This window comes from Daphnia pulex, chromosome 8 (genome assembly GCF_021134715.1).
Source record: "Daphnia pulex isolate KAP4 chromosome 8, ASM2113471v1".
NCBI lineage: Eukaryota > Metazoa > Arthropoda > Branchiopoda > Diplostraca > Daphniidae > Daphnia > Daphnia pulex.
In genome coordinates, this window is record NC_060024.1 from 9,053,365 (window position 1) to 9,075,096 (window position 21,732).

The 21,732-nt window shown below is 43.4% G+C and overlaps 1 protein-coding gene across 4 annotated transcripts; it reads left to right on the forward strand.

Annotated features, from left to right (window-relative positions):
- The first annotated feature begins 149 nt into the window (after positions 1 to 149).
- LOC124199460 (diacylglycerol kinase beta-like) lies at positions 150 to 21,362 on the forward strand. Of its 4 annotated transcripts, none has more exons than XM_046595279.1 (19): positions 150 to 967; positions 4,119 to 4,659; positions 10,504 to 10,580; positions 10,713 to 10,859; positions 14,238 to 14,577; positions 15,427 to 15,696; positions 15,787 to 15,912; positions 15,988 to 16,037; positions 16,106 to 16,180; positions 16,255 to 16,374; positions 16,457 to 16,574; positions 17,219 to 17,424; positions 17,499 to 17,669; positions 17,736 to 18,006; positions 18,120 to 18,379; positions 18,463 to 18,618; positions 18,690 to 18,918; positions 18,990 to 19,171; positions 19,258 to 21,362. In XM_046595279.1, the coding sequence occupies exons 2-19, from the start codon at positions 4,389 to 4,391 to the stop codon at positions 19,348 to 19,350; spliced, it is 3,162 nt and encodes a 1,053-aa protein (XP_046451235.1). In that variant the 5' UTR covers positions 150 to 967; positions 4,119 to 4,388; the 3' UTR covers positions 19,351 to 21,362. The 4 variants fall into 4 exon arrangements, with proteins under 4 accessions (XP_046451235.1, XP_046451237.1, XP_046451234.1 ...); XM_046595281.1 differs by having other exon boundaries at positions 329 to 967; positions 17,739 to 18,006; XM_046595278.1 differs by having other exon boundaries at positions 330 to 995.
- The last annotated feature ends 370 nt before the right edge of the window (positions 21,363 to 21,732 follow it).

The window sequence follows — 21,732 nt, forward strand, 5'->3', positions numbered from 1 at the left end:
GTCCCAAGTTGTTATATAGGAGCCCATTCTCTTCTCCTTTTCGTTCGTTCCTTTTTATTTCGTGATTTGAAAAAAAATAATCTTCCCGCGCAACCGCCGTGAGTTCGGCGTTTAGACGACACGCTCGGAACTCTGATATACAAGGCGACGAGTTGTGTTGTGCAACCCCCGAATGCAGCACAGGGCACAGGGCCGCGCATCCCGCACAGCTTCCTCCTGCCGACGTTAGGGAAAATAGACGAATAGAGGAGAGAGAAGAGAAAGAGAATGAATAGGAGAAGAAGAGAGAGAGAGAGTGAGAGAGAGCGCCACTAGTCGACATCACTACCCCACTCGAATCCTTCAGTCGGCAGCTCGCGCTATGGCCGGTCACTGTTTGCGCTGAGTCCTCCTCTCTGCTGCTGCTGCTGCTGCTGCTGCTGCTGCCCGGTGTTTTATTTTTTGGCCTTTTCTTCTTCTTCTTCTTCTTCTTCCTTTTCCCTTCTATTCGCCCGTCTCTCTCTCTCTACGTGTGTGTGTGTGTGTGTGTCTGCGTGCGTGCGTGTGTGTGTCTGTGTGTTTGTGTCCTGCGCTGCTGACACTCGGCTAAATTCGGCTGGCCGCTCTACGCCGAGTTTTTTTTTTCTCTCGCTACAAATCAAATCAAACTAGAAAAAAGGGGAAATTGGATCAAACATTTTGATTCCCAATCAACATTTGTTTCGTGTGTTGTGTAATTCTTCCGGAGCGCTGCTGCCAGATTGAAAAAGTCGCCAGTGTTTCAATTTCGATTGGGGGAGATCGGCAATTAAAGTTAGGTAGTTAATTCGAGAAGAATAATCATCACCAGCAGCGAATTATAGAAAAAGGTGGAAAGGGAAAACAAATTGGACGAGCGGAATGAACAACCCACCACCACAAACACGACGACCACCACCATCATCCGGCCAGGACGACGACGACGACGACGATCGATTCTGCATCTGAAGTGTGTGTGTGTGTGTGTGTGTGTCTATGTGAGTGTGTACTGTGTGTGTGTGTGTGTGTACCGTGTGTGCTGAGAGAGAGAGTGGATATGTGTTTTTGGCGTCCTCCTCTCTAGCTGTATAAGGTTTTACAGATATTTCCGTTTGAATAATTTTCCCCTTTTTTAAAATTCCCTTTTGGAAAATTCTTTTTATTTTATTTTATTTTTTTTATTTTCGATGATAAGAATCGAACGCAGAGAATAAAGAAAGAGAAAAAAGAAATCTCGAAAAACCCACAGACACACAAACGAAAAAAAACAAAACAAGAATGGCAACTTTTGTTAGTTGCGCTCTCGTTCGTCCCTCACTGCTCGCTCGACTCCCGTCTGAACGCCGTGTGTGTCAGTGCGCGACAACATGGCCGTCTGATTTTGATCGTCCGTGCCATTTTCTCCTTCTTCTTCTCTCTCTCTCTCTCTCTACGAAATCAATTTTATTGATTGAATTTCACACACACACACAGAGCCCACAGAGTTCAACCCTCTTCATTATTTGAGTTCAACTCCCGTATTATTCTCTCTCTATCTCTCTAGCTCACAACTAGCGATCGAAAATTCTTTTTGGGATTTTGTATATTTTTTCCTCTCTCCCGTTCGTTATCACGACATCTCGTAACAACAATAGCTCACGATTCTGTACCAGATATGTACGCTGCTGCTGCTGCTGGTTGTAGTACTACCGGATAGAGGAGGGCGCACTGCTCCGTATGCACTGCTACGATATAATGGGCAACAAAACAAACAAACAAACACAACTGGAAAGGACAGGACGTTACATATAGGAATATCGGCGATACAATAGAAAACGACACATTTCATTTGCCCCCCTTTATTTCTTATTTTTTCGGACCAAACCAAAATGAAACAAATTGAAAAAGGAAAAATCACACTTGACAATAAAGGGAAAATATAATCTTTTATTGTTTTGTCTGCTGGGGAGATCTATTCCAGACAGCATCCCGTATACATACATACAATTCTTTTTTTTTTTTTTTTGATTGTGCTATTTGCATGTGTTTGTCACGGCCGTTCGGTTCTTTGGTTGACGATGGCCAACGGCGGGGAAAGGCAATATATTTATAGGTTATACACTATACAGAATAAGATAGACAGATAGAGCGGGAGGAGATGGCGGAATCCAGTTGTGTGTGTGTCTGTGTCTGTGTCCAACTGGTGTCAACGGTGATGTATAATGGCCCAGGCCCTTATACATATCACCCTGGCCCTATATAGAGCGAGCTGTCCTGTCTATCTAGTATCTACCAGCCGAAAAAATCGTTTTTTTTTTAATTTGGAATTCTAATTTTTTGGTGGTTTTCTCTTTATTTTATTCCCAACCAATCGCCAAAAGGGGAATCGATGGCGACAACGCCATATAATCCAAAATATATAAAGATCTTTGATATTCTAATCATCATTTCTTTTTTAAAATATGTGGGGAGGAATAGAAATCAGACGGCGGGATTTTTAAAAACAGATTTCACCGCCCCAATTACCACATTTATGCAAACACTGGCATCCACGTATTATTATTTGATCATTGATTTATTGCAGCCCCCTCCTTCTCTCGTGCTGGTCTAAATTGAGCCGCTAGTCTTATTCTTATAATATCGGCTGGGGTTCGAGGAGGGGACGTCAATAAACAAAAGGGCCCCGTTTTTCTTATCTATATTGTGATGACGTAATTACGATGTAAAACGGGGGGTGCTGGGGCTTTAGTTTAGCCAACCCAACAAAAAAAAATATGGTTATTACAACAGACATCTGCTAGTAGAGATACATATCTCTATACGATGATGTAACAAGTCGACGGGGCTGTTTGGCGCTGAAATTCATCATCGCAATAATTCGAACTTGCCATTTAGACAAACACACACACACACACACATCCACTCTTGTTTATTATCTGCTAGACATATATGGATAGGCCCCGCTGCTGATGTGCTCTGCTGTGCATACAGCCGACTCTGCTGCTGCTGCTGCTGTAATATTAAAAAGCCTAGAGGGCTCGACAAGCTATCCCCCCCTCATTAGGGGAAATAAAAATAAATGTCGGGATGATTGAACGTGAATTTTCCAGAGTTGTGATTATTATCATCTCTCTTTCAACTCTTGTGTGTGCTGTGTGTGTGTGTCACAGCTGATTTCTCTAAACTCCGGAGAGTACTACACACACACACACACACACACGGATATGTCTTGAGATATCCGTGTATATATAGCCACCACCACACATACACTCTCCGACTTTGTGACTCTCATTCTCTCTCTCTTTAGCACCTCCATTGTTATTTTTAGATCACGGCCGATAGATGTACAGTTCTCTCCGGATCAGTCAGTGTAGTATGGTATAGTACCGAACCCTCGGCAGCTTCACGCGCACCATCTTTTATACATTCACGCTCATTTCTCTCTTTCTCTCTGACGAAACAAATTGAACATTTTTTGGGGGATCGAATGGAAATTTTTAAAAAAGGGAATCAATGATGATTATTATTATTTCTGGTTTATCTGACGACAGCATTTTTGCGGTCGTCCAATTTGATGCTAATAGAAATGTGTGTAGAAGGAAATTTACAACAAAAAAGAAAAAATCGGAATATCTGAAATGCTACCACAAAAGAACAAACAGAAAAAGAAAAAAAACAAAACTGGTTTGCTGCACACGTCCGCCCTATTTTTTCAAATTTTATTTTATTTTACCTTATTGGTTTTTTCCCCCGCGTCATGAACTAATGTTGCGGTGGTTGTTTTTCATTTCCTTTTGATTTTTGAATTTTTTATTTTTTTCCCCCCTTTTAATTCTTTTTGGGTTACGATGATGAAAAAAGATTTGGGTGTGCGCATTTATTTGTGACCACCGTCGTCCGTCGTCTACGTCGTGTATATAGGTTCTCGGAGCTCCTGTTCCAGTTGCGTTTTACATGTAGTATTAGAATATCGTTGCATCGTTGCAACCGGTTTAGTTTCCCAGGAACATTTTTAAATTATTTCTTTTTTTTTTCTCGACAGGAAATATTTCGAAATTTTATTTTTTTTTTAAATTCTGATATTCAAATATTTCTCGAGTGTGTAATAATCAGTCGCCTTTTTTGGACGTTTGTCATTTCAGGTGATTGGTCAGCAGCGAGTGGAAGGGGAAATTATTAAAGAAGAAAATTTGATTTGGTGTTTTTGTGCGCAGAGTTCTAATTTCTAAGTGGCGAGTGCAACGAGTCGAGTCTGAAAAATCAAATCGAAATAAAAATAAAAAGACGCAAATAAAAAAGTTCGCCGATCGGGTGGGGTTGAAGAAGTGGCCGACAAAGGCAAAAGTGGTGAAGCGGGCGGTGCTGGTGGTGGCGGCGGAGGGAGGCGACGGGGTAAGCTGGCCACCATCATCATGAAGCACAAGAAGGAGAAGAGCAACAGCAAAGAGAAGAGCAGCAAGAAGAAGAGCGGCGCCAGCCGGGCCGCTTCCATCTTGACCACCATGCAGCGGCACCAGCAGGCCGCCAGCGGCCAACAGGGCGGCCAAGGCGCTGCTGGGGCCAGCAACAACACCGGAGGAGCCTCTTCGGCCGCCCTACTCGACCAGGCCGCACTCCAATCGGCCTACCGATGGGAGAAACTCTCGCCCGCCGAATTTGAACAGCTACAAGATCTTGCCGCTTGTAAGGAATAATTCATTTTACTTTTTTCTTTTATAATTTGATTAGAAATTTAGTTATTAAAAGTTCAATATTTTTTAAAATTCAAGAAGGAAAATTGATCATTGGCCCGGGGGTTTTAACAGTTTGCGCAAGTCGGGGATCAATTTCTCCAATCTTTTTATTATTATTATTATTATTATTTGAAATATATTGGCGTATGCAAATTTCTCTCTGGGCGCTGAGAAATGACGGGTCGAAATTCTTCGGCGAGAAATCGACACAGCAGATGACGGACAGACATATTCTTCGACATGTCGAAATCGCGGGATGACAGCTGACAGTTGTTGGGCTCTAGCTGGTTGTTTCGACGGGAGACAGACGCACCGCAACATTTGACAGAGCGGGAGCGGCCCCCACCCAAAAACAATTTATTGGTCCCGTCTATTTTTTATTGCGCACACAACATTCGATCGTGTGTATATAAAAGACGCAACGGAATTTTTCATCTTTTTATCTTTTTTCAGACTAATTTCTATATCCCCTCGATGCACAGTAATAAAAATAAGATAGAAAAAACCGCTGGTCTATTAGACGTGGAAAAATGGGGGGTGGGAGGGGAGGGAATTTTTCTTATGAATATGGAAATTCCAGTTGAGTGGGTGGGGATGGTGTGTGTGTGGGGGGGGGGGGGGTTTCCAGCGATAAAAATTCAGCGGGATACAGATATATACGTGGGTATATATCCATACGTGTAGAGATGTGTGTGTGTGTGTACTGCGTCTACATGTTTGACGATGCAAATTTCATGCAAATCACGGGATATGCTATGGTATGGTGGTGGCGGCGGCATAGAGAGGAGGTGGTGCGGTGCTGGACACCTCCCCATGCAGCACCTCAGGAAAAAGATCTTTTAAAAATAAATAGGAAAAATAAAATAAAAGACATGGACGCGTCCGTGACGCCATCACAGCGCACAGTCACCGCCCAGCCCGTCGTTTTATAAGAAAGAAAATGGGAGGAGTGTGTATACTTATAAGAGTTGTGTGTGTGTGTGTGTGTGTGTGACGCCATAAAATGTCAGGTGCTGTGGTACTGCTGCCGGAGTATAGTATACAGAGGATATGATGGTCTTTATAGCCTAGTACACACATACATGTACGTACACACAACAGCAGCGTATACAACATGAATATCAAGAATCGATATATGCACATGCTGGGCGAGTAGCGACCATATGAGGGACGATGGCGAGTTCGTGACCAAACGCCACCGACTATACGAAAAAACAAAAACAAAATGACACTCGATCGAAAATATTTCCAGCCGTGGCGCATGCAGCCTGGATATCTATCTAATCCAGAATAGATATATGTGATATACAGCGCACATAGCACTGTTGTGAATAGATTGTTTTGTTTTGTCCGCTGTGCTTGTATATTTATTTCGACACGGAGAGAAGGACGTGAGAGACAATATCTCCCGTGTTAGAGAGACTAGATGGATATCATATCAAAGGGGCGGCGTCCAGCAGCAGCAGCAGCAGAGTCTAGAGAGATGTAATTATTGGGTCATATCATTCAAATGAAGAAGAAGACGGAGAAGAAGAAGATTTCTGGTCGATATATTGCGTGTGGATATCTCATGTATGAGTGCACTGTGTAGTAATCAAGGCCGGCAGCAGCGTCTATATAGTAAATATATCGGCCAGGGAGGAAATAATACAGAAGGAGAAGGAGAAGAAGGAGATGAAATTGACAGGATATCACGCGGGATATGGTGGGAGGCGGGAGTGAAACAACAACCGAAAAAACGGTCCGTGTGTGTGTGTGTGTCGGTGGGTAGAAACAGGAAAAGAGAAGAGCAGCAGGCGGAGGAGCAGCAGCAGCAGCTCCTTTTGGCGTCGTCGGAGATGACGTCATTGAGGATATGAAAAAGAAGAAGGAGGAAGAAGAAGAAGAAGAAGAAGTAGAAGAAGCTATGGCGACGCCCAACGGCGTCGCGACGGCTCCCTTGGCAGGAGCGGCGCTTTTGTAGATGATATGGTCTCTCTGGTACCGACAGATCGATACCATCCTACCCCCCTCCCTCTCTCTCTTCTCTTCCTTTGACGTCATTGATGTACACACACTAGACGGTCGTCGGCGTCGTCGTCGTCTCTCCCCGGCGTCTCTGTGAGAAAAACGACAGTCCCGACGAATAAAACCTTCCCCCCATAAAAAAATGTACATCTCCACAGCGGTTTCACTATACAAGAACTTCTTTGCACACATAGAGACTGAAACAGCATTACTATTTTCTCTTATATTTTGGAATGATAAGAGATTGCGATTGCATAATAGCCTCAAGTGTATTGTACCCTTCTTTTTGTTTCTTTTGATATGATTAGCGCAGCAATAACTCGAATCGAAAAAGATCTATAGATATTAGACGCCGATGTGGAGTTGTACGGCGAATTCTATCGGCTGCTCGCGAGCGTACCTCGGCTGATTATTTGATGGGCAGCACAGAGGCCGTGGCAGCAACTCGTTGCGCCCGACCATATACTATAGTCTATGTGTGATGCATGTGGCCCATAGCACAAATTCGAAAGGGGGTTATATAGATGTTGCTGCTGTCCGTGTCTATATATATGCAGCAGCAGATAGAAAATATTTTTAAAAAAAGGATAATATATAGATCCGGCACTGTGGAGAAGAAGAAGAAAAAAAGATTTCCATGTGTGACGTCATAGCCCCTAAATTTGATTCGCTTCCACCCCCCCTTTTTTTTTGGTATAATCTAATTATAAAGACGCCGATACACATATAAAGAACATTTTTTCTTCTTTTTATTTTTTCTTCTTCTTCATTTCCTTGTGTACACACACATCTATATATTCCCCTTTTTCTTCTTCTTCCGTTTTTCCGCTGCTGCTGGCGCGTGTGTGTGTGTGCGACATGAGAGAGTCTGCGTCGCCGGCTGCTGCTGTGCTGCTCCTGCGAGGCCATCACAGAATCAATAACTTTTGAAGGCCTTGCTCGCGGTTTTTCATCCTTTTTTTTGCTCCTTATTCTTCTTCTTCTTCTTTACTTTTTCCTTGCGCTCCTTCTTCTTCTTCTTTACTCATCTTATTGTGTGTGTCTCTCTCTCGATCTTGACTTGGACTCTGACCAAATCAACTGGCGACTCTGACAATCCAATATGTTGTGTAGTTGTGCTGTTGTTGTTGTTGCTGCTGTTGTAGACATATCCACACTGACCGCGCCGTTAGATATCTACCACCAACCCCCTTGTAGACGTTTATACATCTATACATTTTGATGTATTTGAGAAATGACGCAACAATTATATCAAATCGTTTGCCGGATACATCTGCCATCAGCCAATGAGTCTAGAGAATATATAGACGTCTCTATCTACGCGTATAGGAAATCTTTCGGCCATCTATAAATATCGAGTGCTGTTATATATGCTTTCAGCTTTATATTTTGTTCTTATATATATTTATCTCAAAACTGTTATAGTTGTTGTGTGTGTGTATATCTATACAACATATATACACACACAAACACATTTAGATAGTTTTTTTTTCGTTCTTTTCTCCCGTTTTCCCCCCGTTCGACATTTCTGTCTCTCTCTCTTGCTCTTCCCCGCTTTTCGTGTTATTGATTTCGGTTGGAGTGTGGGGAAAGGAGGGGCGGACGGGGGGGGGCGAGCTGGGCGGATAGGGGAGGCACATTGAGGAGCAGAGAGAAAGTTGCGTGAGCTGCTCCTAGTCGTAGCTCCTTCCCTTCCATTGCAAGAAGGAAAAAAAGGAGAAAAATAAAATAAAAAAGGAGATGGTGGAGGGGGGATGTGCGCTGTGTGTGCGCGGCGGGGTCTGGATCGGGACGTGTAGTGAACAGTAGTATATAGTATACGCCGGGACTGCTGCGGCTGTGATGGAGATGTCGGAAGACGTGCATGTCCCTGCTCTTCTTCTTTCCCTCTCTGCCGGCGCGTTGACGAAAAGAGTCGAAAAGAAGAAGAAGAAGAAGAAAGAGGCAGCAGACAGACAGACAGACAGACATGTGAAGAAGAAAAGATATAAAAAGGAGCAGAAGAGAAGAGAGAAGAGAAAAAAAAAGGGATGCACAACTTATAACGTTCCTTCCTTCTTTTCTTTTTATATACGTCCGATGGATCGGCTCCTCCGATTCGATGGATTGTGCACGTCCCACGTCGCTCTCTCTCCTGTACATATAGCGGAGCTGTACGGCCATCTGATCCATCTTCATCCATCTTTGATTTGTTTTTGTTTCTTCATTTCATTTGTGTAAACAACTTTCTTCTTCTTTTATTCTATACCATCCATAGACCCTCCTCCTCCTATTTTTTCTTTCTATATACTCTGGCCAAGAAAGAAGATGGGCGCACAAAAGAGATTTCCAAGAAAAATTCCCACCTACGCCATCATGTTATTTGAAATTGGGCGGGCATTCAAATATCGCCAGCACAGTCGTGTCTGATGTCTGTAATTCATCGATTTTTCGATGGATTCCTGATTCTATTCGACTTATTTGTAGATTATTCCAGCTGTCAAGCCGACAGCCAATGTCAAATTTGGGGTCGGTTATATAAGTGGTTTTATAGATATGTCCAGTTGGCCTGTTTTCCTCTCGATTTATAATCGCCAACCAGTTTTTTTTTTCATTTTGATAGACAACAAGTCGTCGAGGTATTAGAAATAAAAGTCTGAAAGTTTGACGCATCATCACGAACCAGCTGCTGCTGCTGCTGTCAATCGTCATCATTCCAAGTTGTTTGTCAGCATAATATTCGTCTTCATTGTCGTGTTGGCGTATATAGATAGACATATAACACGGCCGGCAGAAACACAGCAGAGCTGGAAAACCCCATCAGCACATCACGTCACTTGTATTTATTATTAGGCTACGTGATGAGCGAAATCGAAGGCTCGAAAAATGTTCGTCTCCATTACAGACAAGCGACATATTCATTTTAGACTTTTAATTATGAGATGACATTTAACGATGACTGACCGGTTCCGACCGCTCACATCTATATAACTCTACAATGTATAAAAAGAGATTTCGAATAGATTTGTCTGCTGTCATCTCTTCGCTGGCTTTATAATGATCTTTTATACTGAGCCGGATGGCCATTTAATATTGGGCTGGTGCAAATAATGAATTTTTGCGGTCATTTTTTCTGGCTATATGGGAAATAGAAGCTCTCATATATACTCATATAAGAAGTCTCTATATACACAAATTCCTAAATAAGCCGTGACGCGGGCGCGGGCGGTGACATGAGAACCGGACGCGAGTGAAAAATATACATAGCCGAGGCCCTTGTCTTGTCTTATTGGCCGTCGGAAATCCTTTTTGCGTGTGTGTGTGTGTGTGTCTGTCTACTCTCCCACGAGACGAAGAAGCGACTTTGATGAGAAGGAGAGAGAAAAACGATACAACTCGCCGTCGTTCCTCACTATATGCTGTGCTGTATAGCTAGATGTGTCGGGGCCACAGCAGCAGCAATTGCCCAAAGGGCTTTTTTTGCTTTTTCAACGACTGTCCGCATTCCACAACGAGACGACCGAATGATCAAAAGACACAAGAACCCGCCCGCCCGACCGGCGGGACTTTTTGAAATATTTTTCAGAACAAATTTTTTCTTTTTGTTTTTTGTTGTTAGCGAATATAAACTTTGCGATTAGTCGCTACTGCACACACATCATGTTATTCCCCGTCATCTTAATAGTGACTAATTGACCATATAGGATTATATACATCTTTTTTTTATTTATTTTTTAAAAAATTACATTTTAATATTTCTGTTTGACACAAAATTAAATTTGTTTTTCGTTGCCCTTTTTTGGTGCAGATTCATCCAAGAAGCTGAGTGATGTCCTGGCTGAATTCTCTGGCACGGGACCGCTGTCCAAATTCCAGCCGGATGGGGTATAATAAACACACACACGCATATCATCAAATATAATCAATTTCGCCTTGTCTAAACTTAATAATGGACCTCCTTTCTTCTTCTTCTTCTTCTTCATTTAAAAAAAAAATCCCCACGTCATCACGTTCCAGGATATCGACTACGAAGGCTTCAAGCTGTTCATGGACACTTACCTGGAGATGGAGATGCAGGAGGAATTATGCAAGAGGTTGTTCCTCTCTTTCGTCAAACGAACGCCCACCAAGACCGTCTCCAATGTTGACGGCAAAGTCATCAAGGTAAATAACGCAATCGCAATCAGCCGCCGGTCGTCTCTTTTGGGTGGTGGTGTTGCGCTGCCTAAAACTAAATGACGTCAGACGTTCACAAGGAAATTAAAAATTTGGCTTTTTCTTTCACCGCGATAGTATAAGGAAAAACGAGGAAAAAAATGATGAGCTATTTATGACCCGTCATTTTTTCTTTTTTTACTATACTACTAGCCGTGTTTATCTCTTGGCCGGCCAGCGCGGTACACATATATATATATAGTGGGCGGGTATATAGGAGGAGTTGAATGAAATTCCCTCCGCGGCGTTTGTAGGCTCTGCTATAAAAACGGTGTGTTGCGTTGAAATATGATTGCACGTACGTATAGCCGTAGTATATGTACGTGTGTGTGTGTGTTGCATAGAAGCGAGCAGCCCTCTAATATAGCCTCAGATATATATATAATATATCTAAAATAATAATAATAATAATAATAACTATCCGCTATATTTTGACAGCGCGGCGCCTTATTGCATAGAGCTGCTCTCTCAGCCGGCGGCCGGGGCCAGTGTCCGCGTGTAAAAATGTCGCATCTGTCTTTGATTAAGGCCGCAACTTGTATATATATATATATATAAACAAGCTATTAGATAGTTTAACCGCGCGCTATTTTTGCTGCTGCTCTGCTGTCTATGATTATATTTTCGCTTCACACTTTTGGGGTATTACGACGTTTCTTTCTTTTTGGCCCTCAGCGGCTGTACATCTAGCAGGTCTTTTCTCTTTTCCCGCAACTCCCATTTAAGGAGAAATTACCAAATTTTCTCGTTTCAACCATTTGCATAGATGGCGCTTTTCCACAGAGTTCCATAAGACACATCCCGCTAGCAGCTATAGCTAGCACAGCACACAGCAGCCGTGTGCTTTTTATAATCCACGGCCAGCAGGCCCGACATCAAATGTGTAAATATGGGACAGTTTTATTGCCCACTTCATGCCCGGGCTGGGCCCTCACGGCACTTTCGCTCCACTTCTTCTTCTTCTTTTTCTTCTGCCATATTTTTCAAAATGTTTATTCCCAGCAGCTCGTATTTACACACAAAACAAAGTCTCATATATATCGGCCAAAATTTTCCAAACATTTTTCCTTTTCATATTATTCAAAATTTCATTTCATTCTTTTGTTTTTTGAATCGTGTCCTAATAAAAACTGAAATATAACACAAGGAAAAAAACAAAAGCAAGTCAGGGTCAGCAGCGACTGCAGTTGTGTTCTCTCCTTTTGTGTTTGTTTGTTAAGTAGAAGAAGAAGAATAAGAAGATGATGTGAGATGGTGGTGGTAGTGGTGGCGTAAGGGATTTTGATTCGATAATATTTTTTCGGGGTTTTGCCCATCGGCAGTTATACATCGTCAATTGTGCACGCCGGCGAGCGAGGGGGGGGGGGGACCATCGGCCGGAGATCATCGAGATAAAGCACAGCAAATCATTTGATTATGCAGGCGGGCACACACGGACTGTACACACGTTCCGTCTAAAAATAATAATAAAAATAATAAAATAGTGCGCATCGCCGCAAAGAAGAAAACCCCAAAATTTTATTTTTAAAAAAGAATAAAAGAACAGCGAATAGTTACATATATATGCGACTTTGCTCGTATAATAGTGTAGTGTAGTATACCTCTACAGGACTGCTGGGCAGGGCCGTCTCTGCTTTCTCTCTCTCCGTGCCCATGAAAATTCAATTGGTCGCCCGGCGTTCAAGTGCTGAAACCGGCGTGAAATGGATGGAAATGAACAACAATGTATCTGTGCTGCTGCCTATAGATCTAGATACGACGCTCTACATAGCTGTGTAGCTACACAAGAATATGTATAAAACGGGCAGCTATTATATAGTACAGGGCCGGGCAACTGTCTAAAACGTGTTGTGTACATGCAGACAGGCGCACACAAACAAAACGGCAACAACCCCGCGTCTTTTCGGGATTCTTCCTTCCATCTTTGTTTGTCTATAGTGTACCTCCATTCGTTTTTTCTTTGGATAAGTTTTGCCCTGGCCTAAATCTATTGGGTCTTACACACACAGCATCCGTCAACCCTGGCAAAAAAGGGGAAAAAAATAAAATCCGTTCAGAGTTCCGGCCAGCTGGAGAAATACAAACACAGCAGCAAGGCGCAGTCCAGCACAGCACAACTTGGGAAGGAGAGAAGAAAGAGAAAAGCTGAAAGAGGAAACGAAAACAAGCCGCACACACACACACACACACACATTCCAGCAGCACTCGCTGGGCAGCAGCGATGTTGCGATGGATAGGAGACAATATATTGCTGAGGCGACCCTTGTGTTTTCCCATCGAGTGGCTGTCGATGGCTTGTTTTTTTGTCTTCTTTCTTCCCAAGTGTGTGTGCTGTGTCGATTATTTATAGGCAGTGCGACAGATTTATTCTGCATGCGAATGAATGGCAAAAAGAATTGATTGCAGGCGTTTATAATAGAGTTCGGGGGAGATATTGATGGATGGGTTTCATTGTTGGACACAGAAAATAAAAAGGGTGGAGACAATCGCTTGATTATCGATTGATAATGAGAGAGAGAGAGATCAGTCGGTTGTAACAATTGCGCTGATTGTCCCTCGTCTAGATTCTTCGGCGAATATAATGGCCATCTCCAGCTGCACCTGAACGCCCGTCTTCTGTGATGCGCTGGACGATCTCTTCGTATAGATTTATCTTCTATATAGACTATTAGCCTAATCGATCAACTCTTTTTCTACATCGCCGGGGCTAAATGTAATAAACAATTAAGATACGGAGAAAACGAATATTCATCATCGTACGTATATGTGTCGTCGCATTTGTCTAGCCCCGCCGGCTGTATAGTCACGCACTGGATTACAGCAGACGGCCCTAGCTGTTATAATATATCCACGTAGTCGCTATATTCTATATGCGATGTGCCGTATAGTCTAGCGCGCCTAATAATCATCATAATACACCCAAAAAAGAGTGCCGTGTGTAGTCTAATAGGAACACTGCTCCTTTGATTCCGTTAGACGTTCAGAGGCGGGCCTGTGTTAATGTTGTTAAATGTAGACGTGTGTGTGTGTGTGTGTGGGCCACACAGTCACACACAGTTGCAGCAACTGCCGACAGACATCAAAGTGAACGCGGGAGTCTCATTTCATCAGATGGCAAAAGACTTTTGTGCCCTCCTTTTTTCATTTTATTATTGACGGGTCGTAAAAGAAAATGGAAATCTAAAAAAAAGTCGCTAGAATAAAAGTTGATGACGTGTGTCAAACGGGTGCCATCAATATATAAATGACGATGATGATTATTCTACTATATATTATATGATATTAAATTAGATTTTTTGAATGATGTGCCAATAATATCTCTCACAGGATATGGCGATGCTGAGTTCGGCCACGGCTTGTGCCCCCATCACGGCCCACAACGCCACAGGGTCAGTGAACAATTTAGCGGCGGCCTTTGGCGAAGCCGGAGCTTCTTCGTCGGCCGCCGGTCCGGCTAGCGCCGCCGCCGCGACGACCGGCTGTTCGACCAGCGCTTCCGGCGGAGTCTTGCACACCATCACCACTAGTTTGTCGGAGCAGAGCCGGCCGCTCCAGGGACTGGCCGAACGCTTTCACGGGCTAACCGAGCGGCTGGGCAGTCTCAGCGGACTGGGCAGCGTCGGCCGCAGCAGCGCCGAGTCAGAGGCAACTAATCGAACTCGAACGGGTAAGTTTATTTCTATCCAGCGGTCCGGAATAGAAAACAAAAAAATTAAGGGGGGAGGGAACGTTCACGTCATCACTGTTACATCATCTGCCTGAATGTGGACACGCCCATTATTGAATTGTAAAGAAACATGTTCCTGGTTATTTGGTTCACGTTGGTTCCATCAAAACGGAATCGAAAATTCCGCCCGGAATAAAAAAAGAAGAAGAAGAAGAGGAGGAGAAGATTGTTGTTGTTGTTGTTGTTGTTAGTTACTGCCTCTCTCTGATTCGGCCTTTGGGGTTGCGGACCGGATCGATTGTTGTTGTTCCCTGTGATATCCTCCTTGCCTCTTTCTCTCTCCATGGCATGTATGTCCCGGGTCGATCATTGGATAAAATCAATTACACTTCTCTCTACTCTCTCCTCTTTCCCCTCCTCTCTTTTTTTTGTGATTTGGGAGTTACAAGAAGAAGAAGAAGAAGATGCTCATCAGTATAGAAAAGCAAAAGTCAGTTCAAGTGCGTCGCCATCTTTTCATCTTCTTCTTACAACATCCCCAATTTCTTTTTTCCTTTTTTTCCCTTTTTTTTGCCCAGTCATTTGACAACGTTATAGAGTGAACAACCCGACGTGTATCATGTGATAGAACACGCCCCCACCCCCACCCACCCCACCCCCAGTTTCAATCTGATTCACGAAAGGCACATCAACGGAACTCAGCAGCAGTTCGATATTGATATAAAGTTACGTAAGCGGCCCCCTTAGATGCTCCTACGCCATCTGAACGATCGATTTGAATTGTTTGATTTTGTGTCTAATTGATTATTTGTATTTTGTATTTGATTATTTGAATTCAATTTGACGCAGGGAGTATCGGCGCTTCGGTTCATCCGATGGTGATGGTGACCCAGCCGGGAACGATAGTCGTCGGTGGCGGAGCGGGAGGAGGCGGCGGGGCCGGGGCCTCCTGTTCGGCTATGGGGGCGGGAGCGGGGGCGGCCTCGGGTTCGTCGACGGCCGGCGCCACATGGGAGCGGGCCAGCAACCAATCGTCTTCGCCCAGTCACAGTCAAATGTCGCGCAATTCCTCGCGAAAGTCCAACAATTCCATCCTCGTCTCCAACGGCAAATTAGAACGTAACATTTAAATTTTTTTACATTTTTTTTCCCGCCGTCCGCAATCAATCCTGACACATTTTTAACTTACATCGTTTTGACGGCGCGTAGTGGAAGTCCGGCAATTGGTGCGAAAGACGAGCATGTTGGACATCAACACACTCAGGGTTTCGCTCAAGAACGTCATCTGCTACCTTTCCTTGCTGGAGGCCGGCCGCCCCGAAGACAAACTCGAATGTAAAATTCAGAAATTCAAATATTTTGCGCGGGAAATTTTTAAAACAATATTTCTTTTTATCCCAATTATGGCAGTTATGTTTCGGTTATACGACTCGGACGGCAACGGAGTACTGGACACCAATGTAAATTTTAATTGACATCTTTCGATAAAGTTTCACTCGAATGAATTGATAATTGAATTTGATAACAGGAAATGGATTGCATCGTCAATCAGATGATGGCCGTGGCGGAATACCTCGGCTGGGACGCATCCGAGCTGAAACCGGTATAACTTTTTAATATTAGAATTCAATCGATGACAAATTCATAATTAACGTCCAATTGATTTGTTCGTCAAAGATCCTGCAAGAGATGATGACTGAAATTGACTACGACAACGACGGCACCGTCTCGCTGGAAGAGTGGAAACGCGGAGGCATGACGACCATTCCGCTCCTCGTCCTCCTCGGACTCGATTCCGTAAATAAAAAAAATGTCACAATTTTGACGTTGAAATTTCGTTTCTAATTTTGTCCTTTTCTTAATTTTGTTGCCTGGACAGAACGTGAAAGAGGACGGCAATCATTTGTGGCGGCTCAAACACTTTAACCGTCCAGCCTACTGCAATCTCTGCCTCAACATGCTCGTCGGCCTGGGCAAGAAGGGCCTCTGCTGCATCTGTGAGTCCCACCGTTTCCCCCCATACATACACGGCCCGAAAGGCCTTCGCACATATTCCCCTCCCCAAGCAGCTCGTTAATATATCCCGCCGTTGTTTTTTTTGGCCCAGCAGCAATGGCTTGCCTTTGTGTCACATCCATAAGGCTCCTATCCACGTTGCGTAAATTGTGATCGTCATAAATAGATGTCACGGATTACTCATTATGCATTGGCCGGCAGCAGCGGGAGCGGGAGAGGCGCTATATCGGATGGGGGGAGGCTCTAGACATATCCCGTTGATTTCAGCGAGTCCCGTCACGTCTTATCCATCCATCTCTTCCAATATGGGATGTACAGCGCAGGCTGCTGCCTCTAAGCCGCAGGGGTTGGGCCTCCAAATCCTATCAAATCTCGAATATTATTATCATTATTATTATCATTGGCTCTGAGAGAGCTAAAGGCCAAAGAGAAACGGCCCCACCCGCCCGCCCGTTCGTTCTCAGGTTCTGAGCTGCCGATAGCTCAGAAAAAGAAATAAGAAACTAAAGTTATTTATTATTTAAAAGGAATATACTATTATATTTTTTGGGTTGGATGGGGCTGATGTTTTATTGACTCAATTTCTTTCTTCTGCTCATTCCGACTGGCGTTGCTGCTGTGGCAGTTTGCAAGTACACGGTGCACGAGCGGTGCGTGCAGCGGGCGCCGGCCTCTTGCATCTGCACTTACGTCAAGTCGAAGAAATCGACGCAAGTCATGGCCCACCACTGGGTCGAGGGCAACTGCAACGCCAAATGCTCCAAGTGCCGCGGTCCCATCAAGTCCTACAACGGAATCACTGGGCTCCACTGTCGCTGGTGTCAGATGACCGTAATTTCACCTCTCCTAACTATAAATTCACACAGACAATTGAATCTTAATTCATTTTTGAAATTGAATTTCAGTTACACAACCGATGCGCTTCCCAGGTGAAACCCGAGTGCAGTTTGGGCGAGCACCGAGTGCACATCCTCCCGCCGACGTCCATCTGTCCCATCGTTCTCGATCGGCAGGTATCGACGTGTCGGGATCGGCGGTCCCTCACGCGATCCGAGAGCCATCTGCCCATCTCCGAGGTAAAATATTATCCAATCAAATTCAATTCTTCTCTCATCATGATTTTAAAATTTAAAAATTAAAAGCAATCGGGATCGTCGGGATCGCCCATGTCCTTCCAAATCAATCTCCAGCCGGGCATGTGTCCGCTTTTGGTGTTCATCAATCCGAAATCGGGCGGGCGGCAAGGGGCCCGCATCCTCCGAAAGTTCCAGTCGCTCCTCAATCCGCGTCAGGTGTACAGTCTGGACCAGGGCGGCTCCCTGGCCGGCCTTCAAATGTTCAAAGATGTGGCCAACTTCAAAGTCATTTGCTGCGGCGGTGACGGAACGGTCGGCTGGCTCCTAGAGACCATGGGTAAGAGTTGAAAGTTTATTTTTAAAAACCAAACCAAACACTTGATTCATTTAAATTTCCCCCTTTTTGTTATTCAATTCAACATTGAATGCGCGGTGGCCGGTCGCCATCAGATAAAGTCCAATTTGTCAATCATCCGCCCATCGGAATCATTCCATTGGGGACGGGCAACGATTTGGCGCGCTGCCTCCGGTGGGGCGGCGGCTACGAAGGCGAGTCCGTCCACAAGATCTTGCGCAAAATCAGCCGGGCGGCGCCCATCATGATGGATCGCTGGCAGATTGAGGTGGTGCCGCACCAGCAGGACGAGAACGCCGAGCCCAGCGACCAGATCCCCTACACCATTTTCAATAATTATTTCTCCATCGGAGTGGTGAGTTGACGTGTCCCCCCACGTTCAACCATTTTCTTAAATTTTCTTTTTTTAAATATTTAAAATTTCAAAAATCAAATCAGGACGCGGCCATTTGCGTCAAATTCCACTCTGAGCGGGAAAAGAATCCGGACAAGTTCAACAGCCGGATGAAAAACAAGTTGTGGTACTTTGAATTCGCTACCTCAGAGACGTTCACCGCTTCGTGCAAGAATCTGCACGAGGACATTGATATTATGGTAAACTATTTAATTATTATGACGCAATTTAATTCGTAATTGTTCTACAACGGAATTATTTATTCCCGCAGTGCGACGGAGTGTCGCTGGACCTGGCCAACGGTCCGTCGCTGCAGGGCATCGCTCTGCTCAACATCCCGTACACTCACGGCGGGTCCAACTTGTGGGGCGACACGTCGGTGAAGAAGCGCTCGCGGCCGGCCCCGCTCAGCCTGCGCAAGGAGCACGACAGCAACAAGTCGGAGCGGGAATTGTCCAGCAGCAGTTTCAACTTCGTCGATCTCAGTTTGGCCTTGCAAGGTTTTTATCAATGCTCTGGCGTCGCGAATGCGATTAAACAGTTTTGCCTTTTGGTCAATTTTATTTGACAGACATTGGAGACGGGCTGATCGAAGTCATCGGCCTGGAGAACTGCCTGCACATGGGACAGGTCAAAACGGGACTCAGGGCGTCAGGACGACGGCTGGCCCAGTGTTCCAACATCGTCATCCGGACCCGCAAGCGCTTCCCCATGCAGGTGGACGGCGAGCCGTGGATGCAGTCACCTTGCACGGTCAGTTATTTCCGGCTACACTTTCAAGTCCTAAAGTTCAATTTTTGAGTTTGGTTTGATTTTTTAATCGTTGGCGCCAAAAACAGATTCAAATCACTCAGAAGAATCAAGTGCCCATGCTGATGGCGCCACCGCCGTCTAGGAGCAAGGGCCTCTTCAGTTTCCTCAAGCGACACTGATTCGACCAAAAAAAATGTTAACCCAAAACCGGAAGGAATCAAATCTGAAAGGGGCGACACACGACGCGCAACAACAACACACAACAAATCAAACGTGCATAAAAAGGGGAATTAATCCCGTCTCGAAACACATTGACCTAATTTACTACCCAAAAAGGAGTTGATGGTTAGATGATGATATTGCGCTCTCTCATTTTGATTTGGTTGGTTTGTTTTTTAAATCTAAAAACAAGCGATTCAAGAAAACAAAAATTTCAATTTTTTTTTTCGATATAAATATTATTAATTATTATTAGCCGTGTTGTTGATTGACCAAATCTGTCATCGGAAGAAGTCAAAAGCCAAAAACTTTCTTCCTTTTTCTGTATGGCTCGGTTTCGTCATTTTGTTCTCTCGACATCTTTTACATAATTCATTCTCTCTCGTTACGTATAACTTATACTATACATATAATTATAACAAATAGCGCGCGCGGTTCCAGCCTCTCGAGACGGCCAAGTTGTTCATGATACTTTGCTATATATTCATCTCTCTCTTTTCAAAACAAAACAAACAAAAAAAACTCTCCTTTTCTCGCTCTCGTCTTCATCAAACGTTTCTCACTCTCTCTATCTCTCTCTCGGGAAATGTTTTTATTTGATCATTTGACTGCTGCTCTATAGACACACACAAAAAAGGATCGACAATAGTTTTTTTTTTATCGGAATCCATTCATCACGCAACACACAAAAAACACACACAATATGTCCTCCATCACAAATTTCGATATTATTATAATTATGTCTTATGTGCGGTAAATATTTGCATCATTTTGTTTTTGATTTTCGATTGATTTTTTTAATTATTTTTTTTCCCTTCCCGTTCGTCGTCAGTCGCGGCCATTCAGCGGTTTTATATATACATATACATATATATTTTCACGGTTAGCGCTAAAATCATGTTACATATTATAAATACTTTTACCAACACCCGAGGTATTATAACAAGTGAAATGCAAATTCGCACGCGCGCTTTAGGTCGTATCAAAGGTTTTTTTTATTTTATTCAATATAATATAACCTATATACTGTATCTCTTCGTACAGCACGAAAAGACGAGTTCTTCCAGTTCGGTTCGACTTCTCCACCACCACCACCGTCACTATACACACCACCACACCCTCTTTGAAAAGAAAAGTTTAAAAAAAAAGTAACTTCCGGCATTATAAAATTCGCATCGCCGCCTTGTAAATAGATCCCATGATGATATAATGATAATTTATTACGGCCAACCTTCTTCTCTTCTATCTCTCTCTCTCTATCTCTCTTTCTCTCTCTCTCCATTTGACGATGCAATTTCAATGTAAACAGATCGTCTGTCTCTTTAAAGAGTGATGATTTTTTTTTAATTCCCTCGTCCTTTTTTTAAATTTCCTTTGATAATGTTTCGATTGATTTTTTTTCTTCCATCCTGTTTCATCTCCCTCGACAAGACGCAGAGTTAAAAAAAACAACAACCAACACAATCACAGATGTTTTTAAGATAAAATAAAAAAGGAAAAAAAAAAAAAACTTAACAAAAGGCCAAAATCTACGCGGTATCTCGACGTGATTCTCTCCTGATGCGTTTTTTTCTTAATATTTCAGCAGATCTTCATTGTCCTAATTATTATTGGCTCGCTTTCATTGACCACCTTCCTCCGGTCTCCCCCCATTTCTCCCCGACAACATAATCCCTTCAAACAAAAATCATTGATTATTATCTCGTTATTATGTACTGTATCTCGAAACTCCATCCTTCCTTTCCTTGTTATTATTATTACTAACATTAACATAACGATTCAAAGAAGAGAGAAGAAGAAAACACACACACAAAAAAAAAACACAAAAAAGTCGTTTTCGTTTGTGCGCTTGCTGGACAAACTTCAAAAAATTGTCTTCAACATTCCCCTAGTCTTAAGTTTTCCATTCTACGGTATTAATATTATAACCTCCGGAAAAAAAAAGTATAAATACAATTATCTTACGTCAGAATCCATGTCAAATGTTTTGCCATTTATTCGTCATCACAGCAGTAAGCACAAAAAAACCTGAAACTGAAAGACCAAAAGTTTCCAGTGAATGTTCCCGTTTGCATTTGATAACGTCCGTGTTTTTTAGCCAAGTGATTTTTTAAAACCAGAAAGCAGCTGGTTGTTTCTCTTTTTTTTTCAGTTTTTTCCAGTTTTTTTTCCAGTTTTTCCAGTTCCAGTCTGCAAGTTATGATTCTTGATCAACGACTTTCTAGATTCTCCTTCTTTGCGTTTCCCGACGTATAGGCCATCTTTCTTCAACTATTCGTTAATTTTTTTTTCTCATCTTTTGAAAATTTACATATGTGTTGATAGCGAAGATTTAAGTTGAG

What these genes read in the sequence shown, in the direction of transcription:
- LOC124199460 (XM_046595279.1), top strand. Translation starts at nt 4,389, where the DNA reads ATGAAGCACAAGAAGGAGAAGAGCAACAGCAAAGAGAAGAGCAGCAAG. An exon ending in GTCGCTGGTGTCAGATGACC is followed by an intron (nt 17,425 to 17,498) that starts GTAATTTCACCT and finishes ATTGAATTTCAG; the next exon opens with TTACACAACCGATGCGCTTC. An exon ending in GCCATCTGCCCATCTCCGAG is followed by an intron (nt 17,670 to 17,735) that starts GTAAAATATTAT and finishes AAAAATTAAAAG; the next exon opens with CAATCGGGATCGTCGGGATC.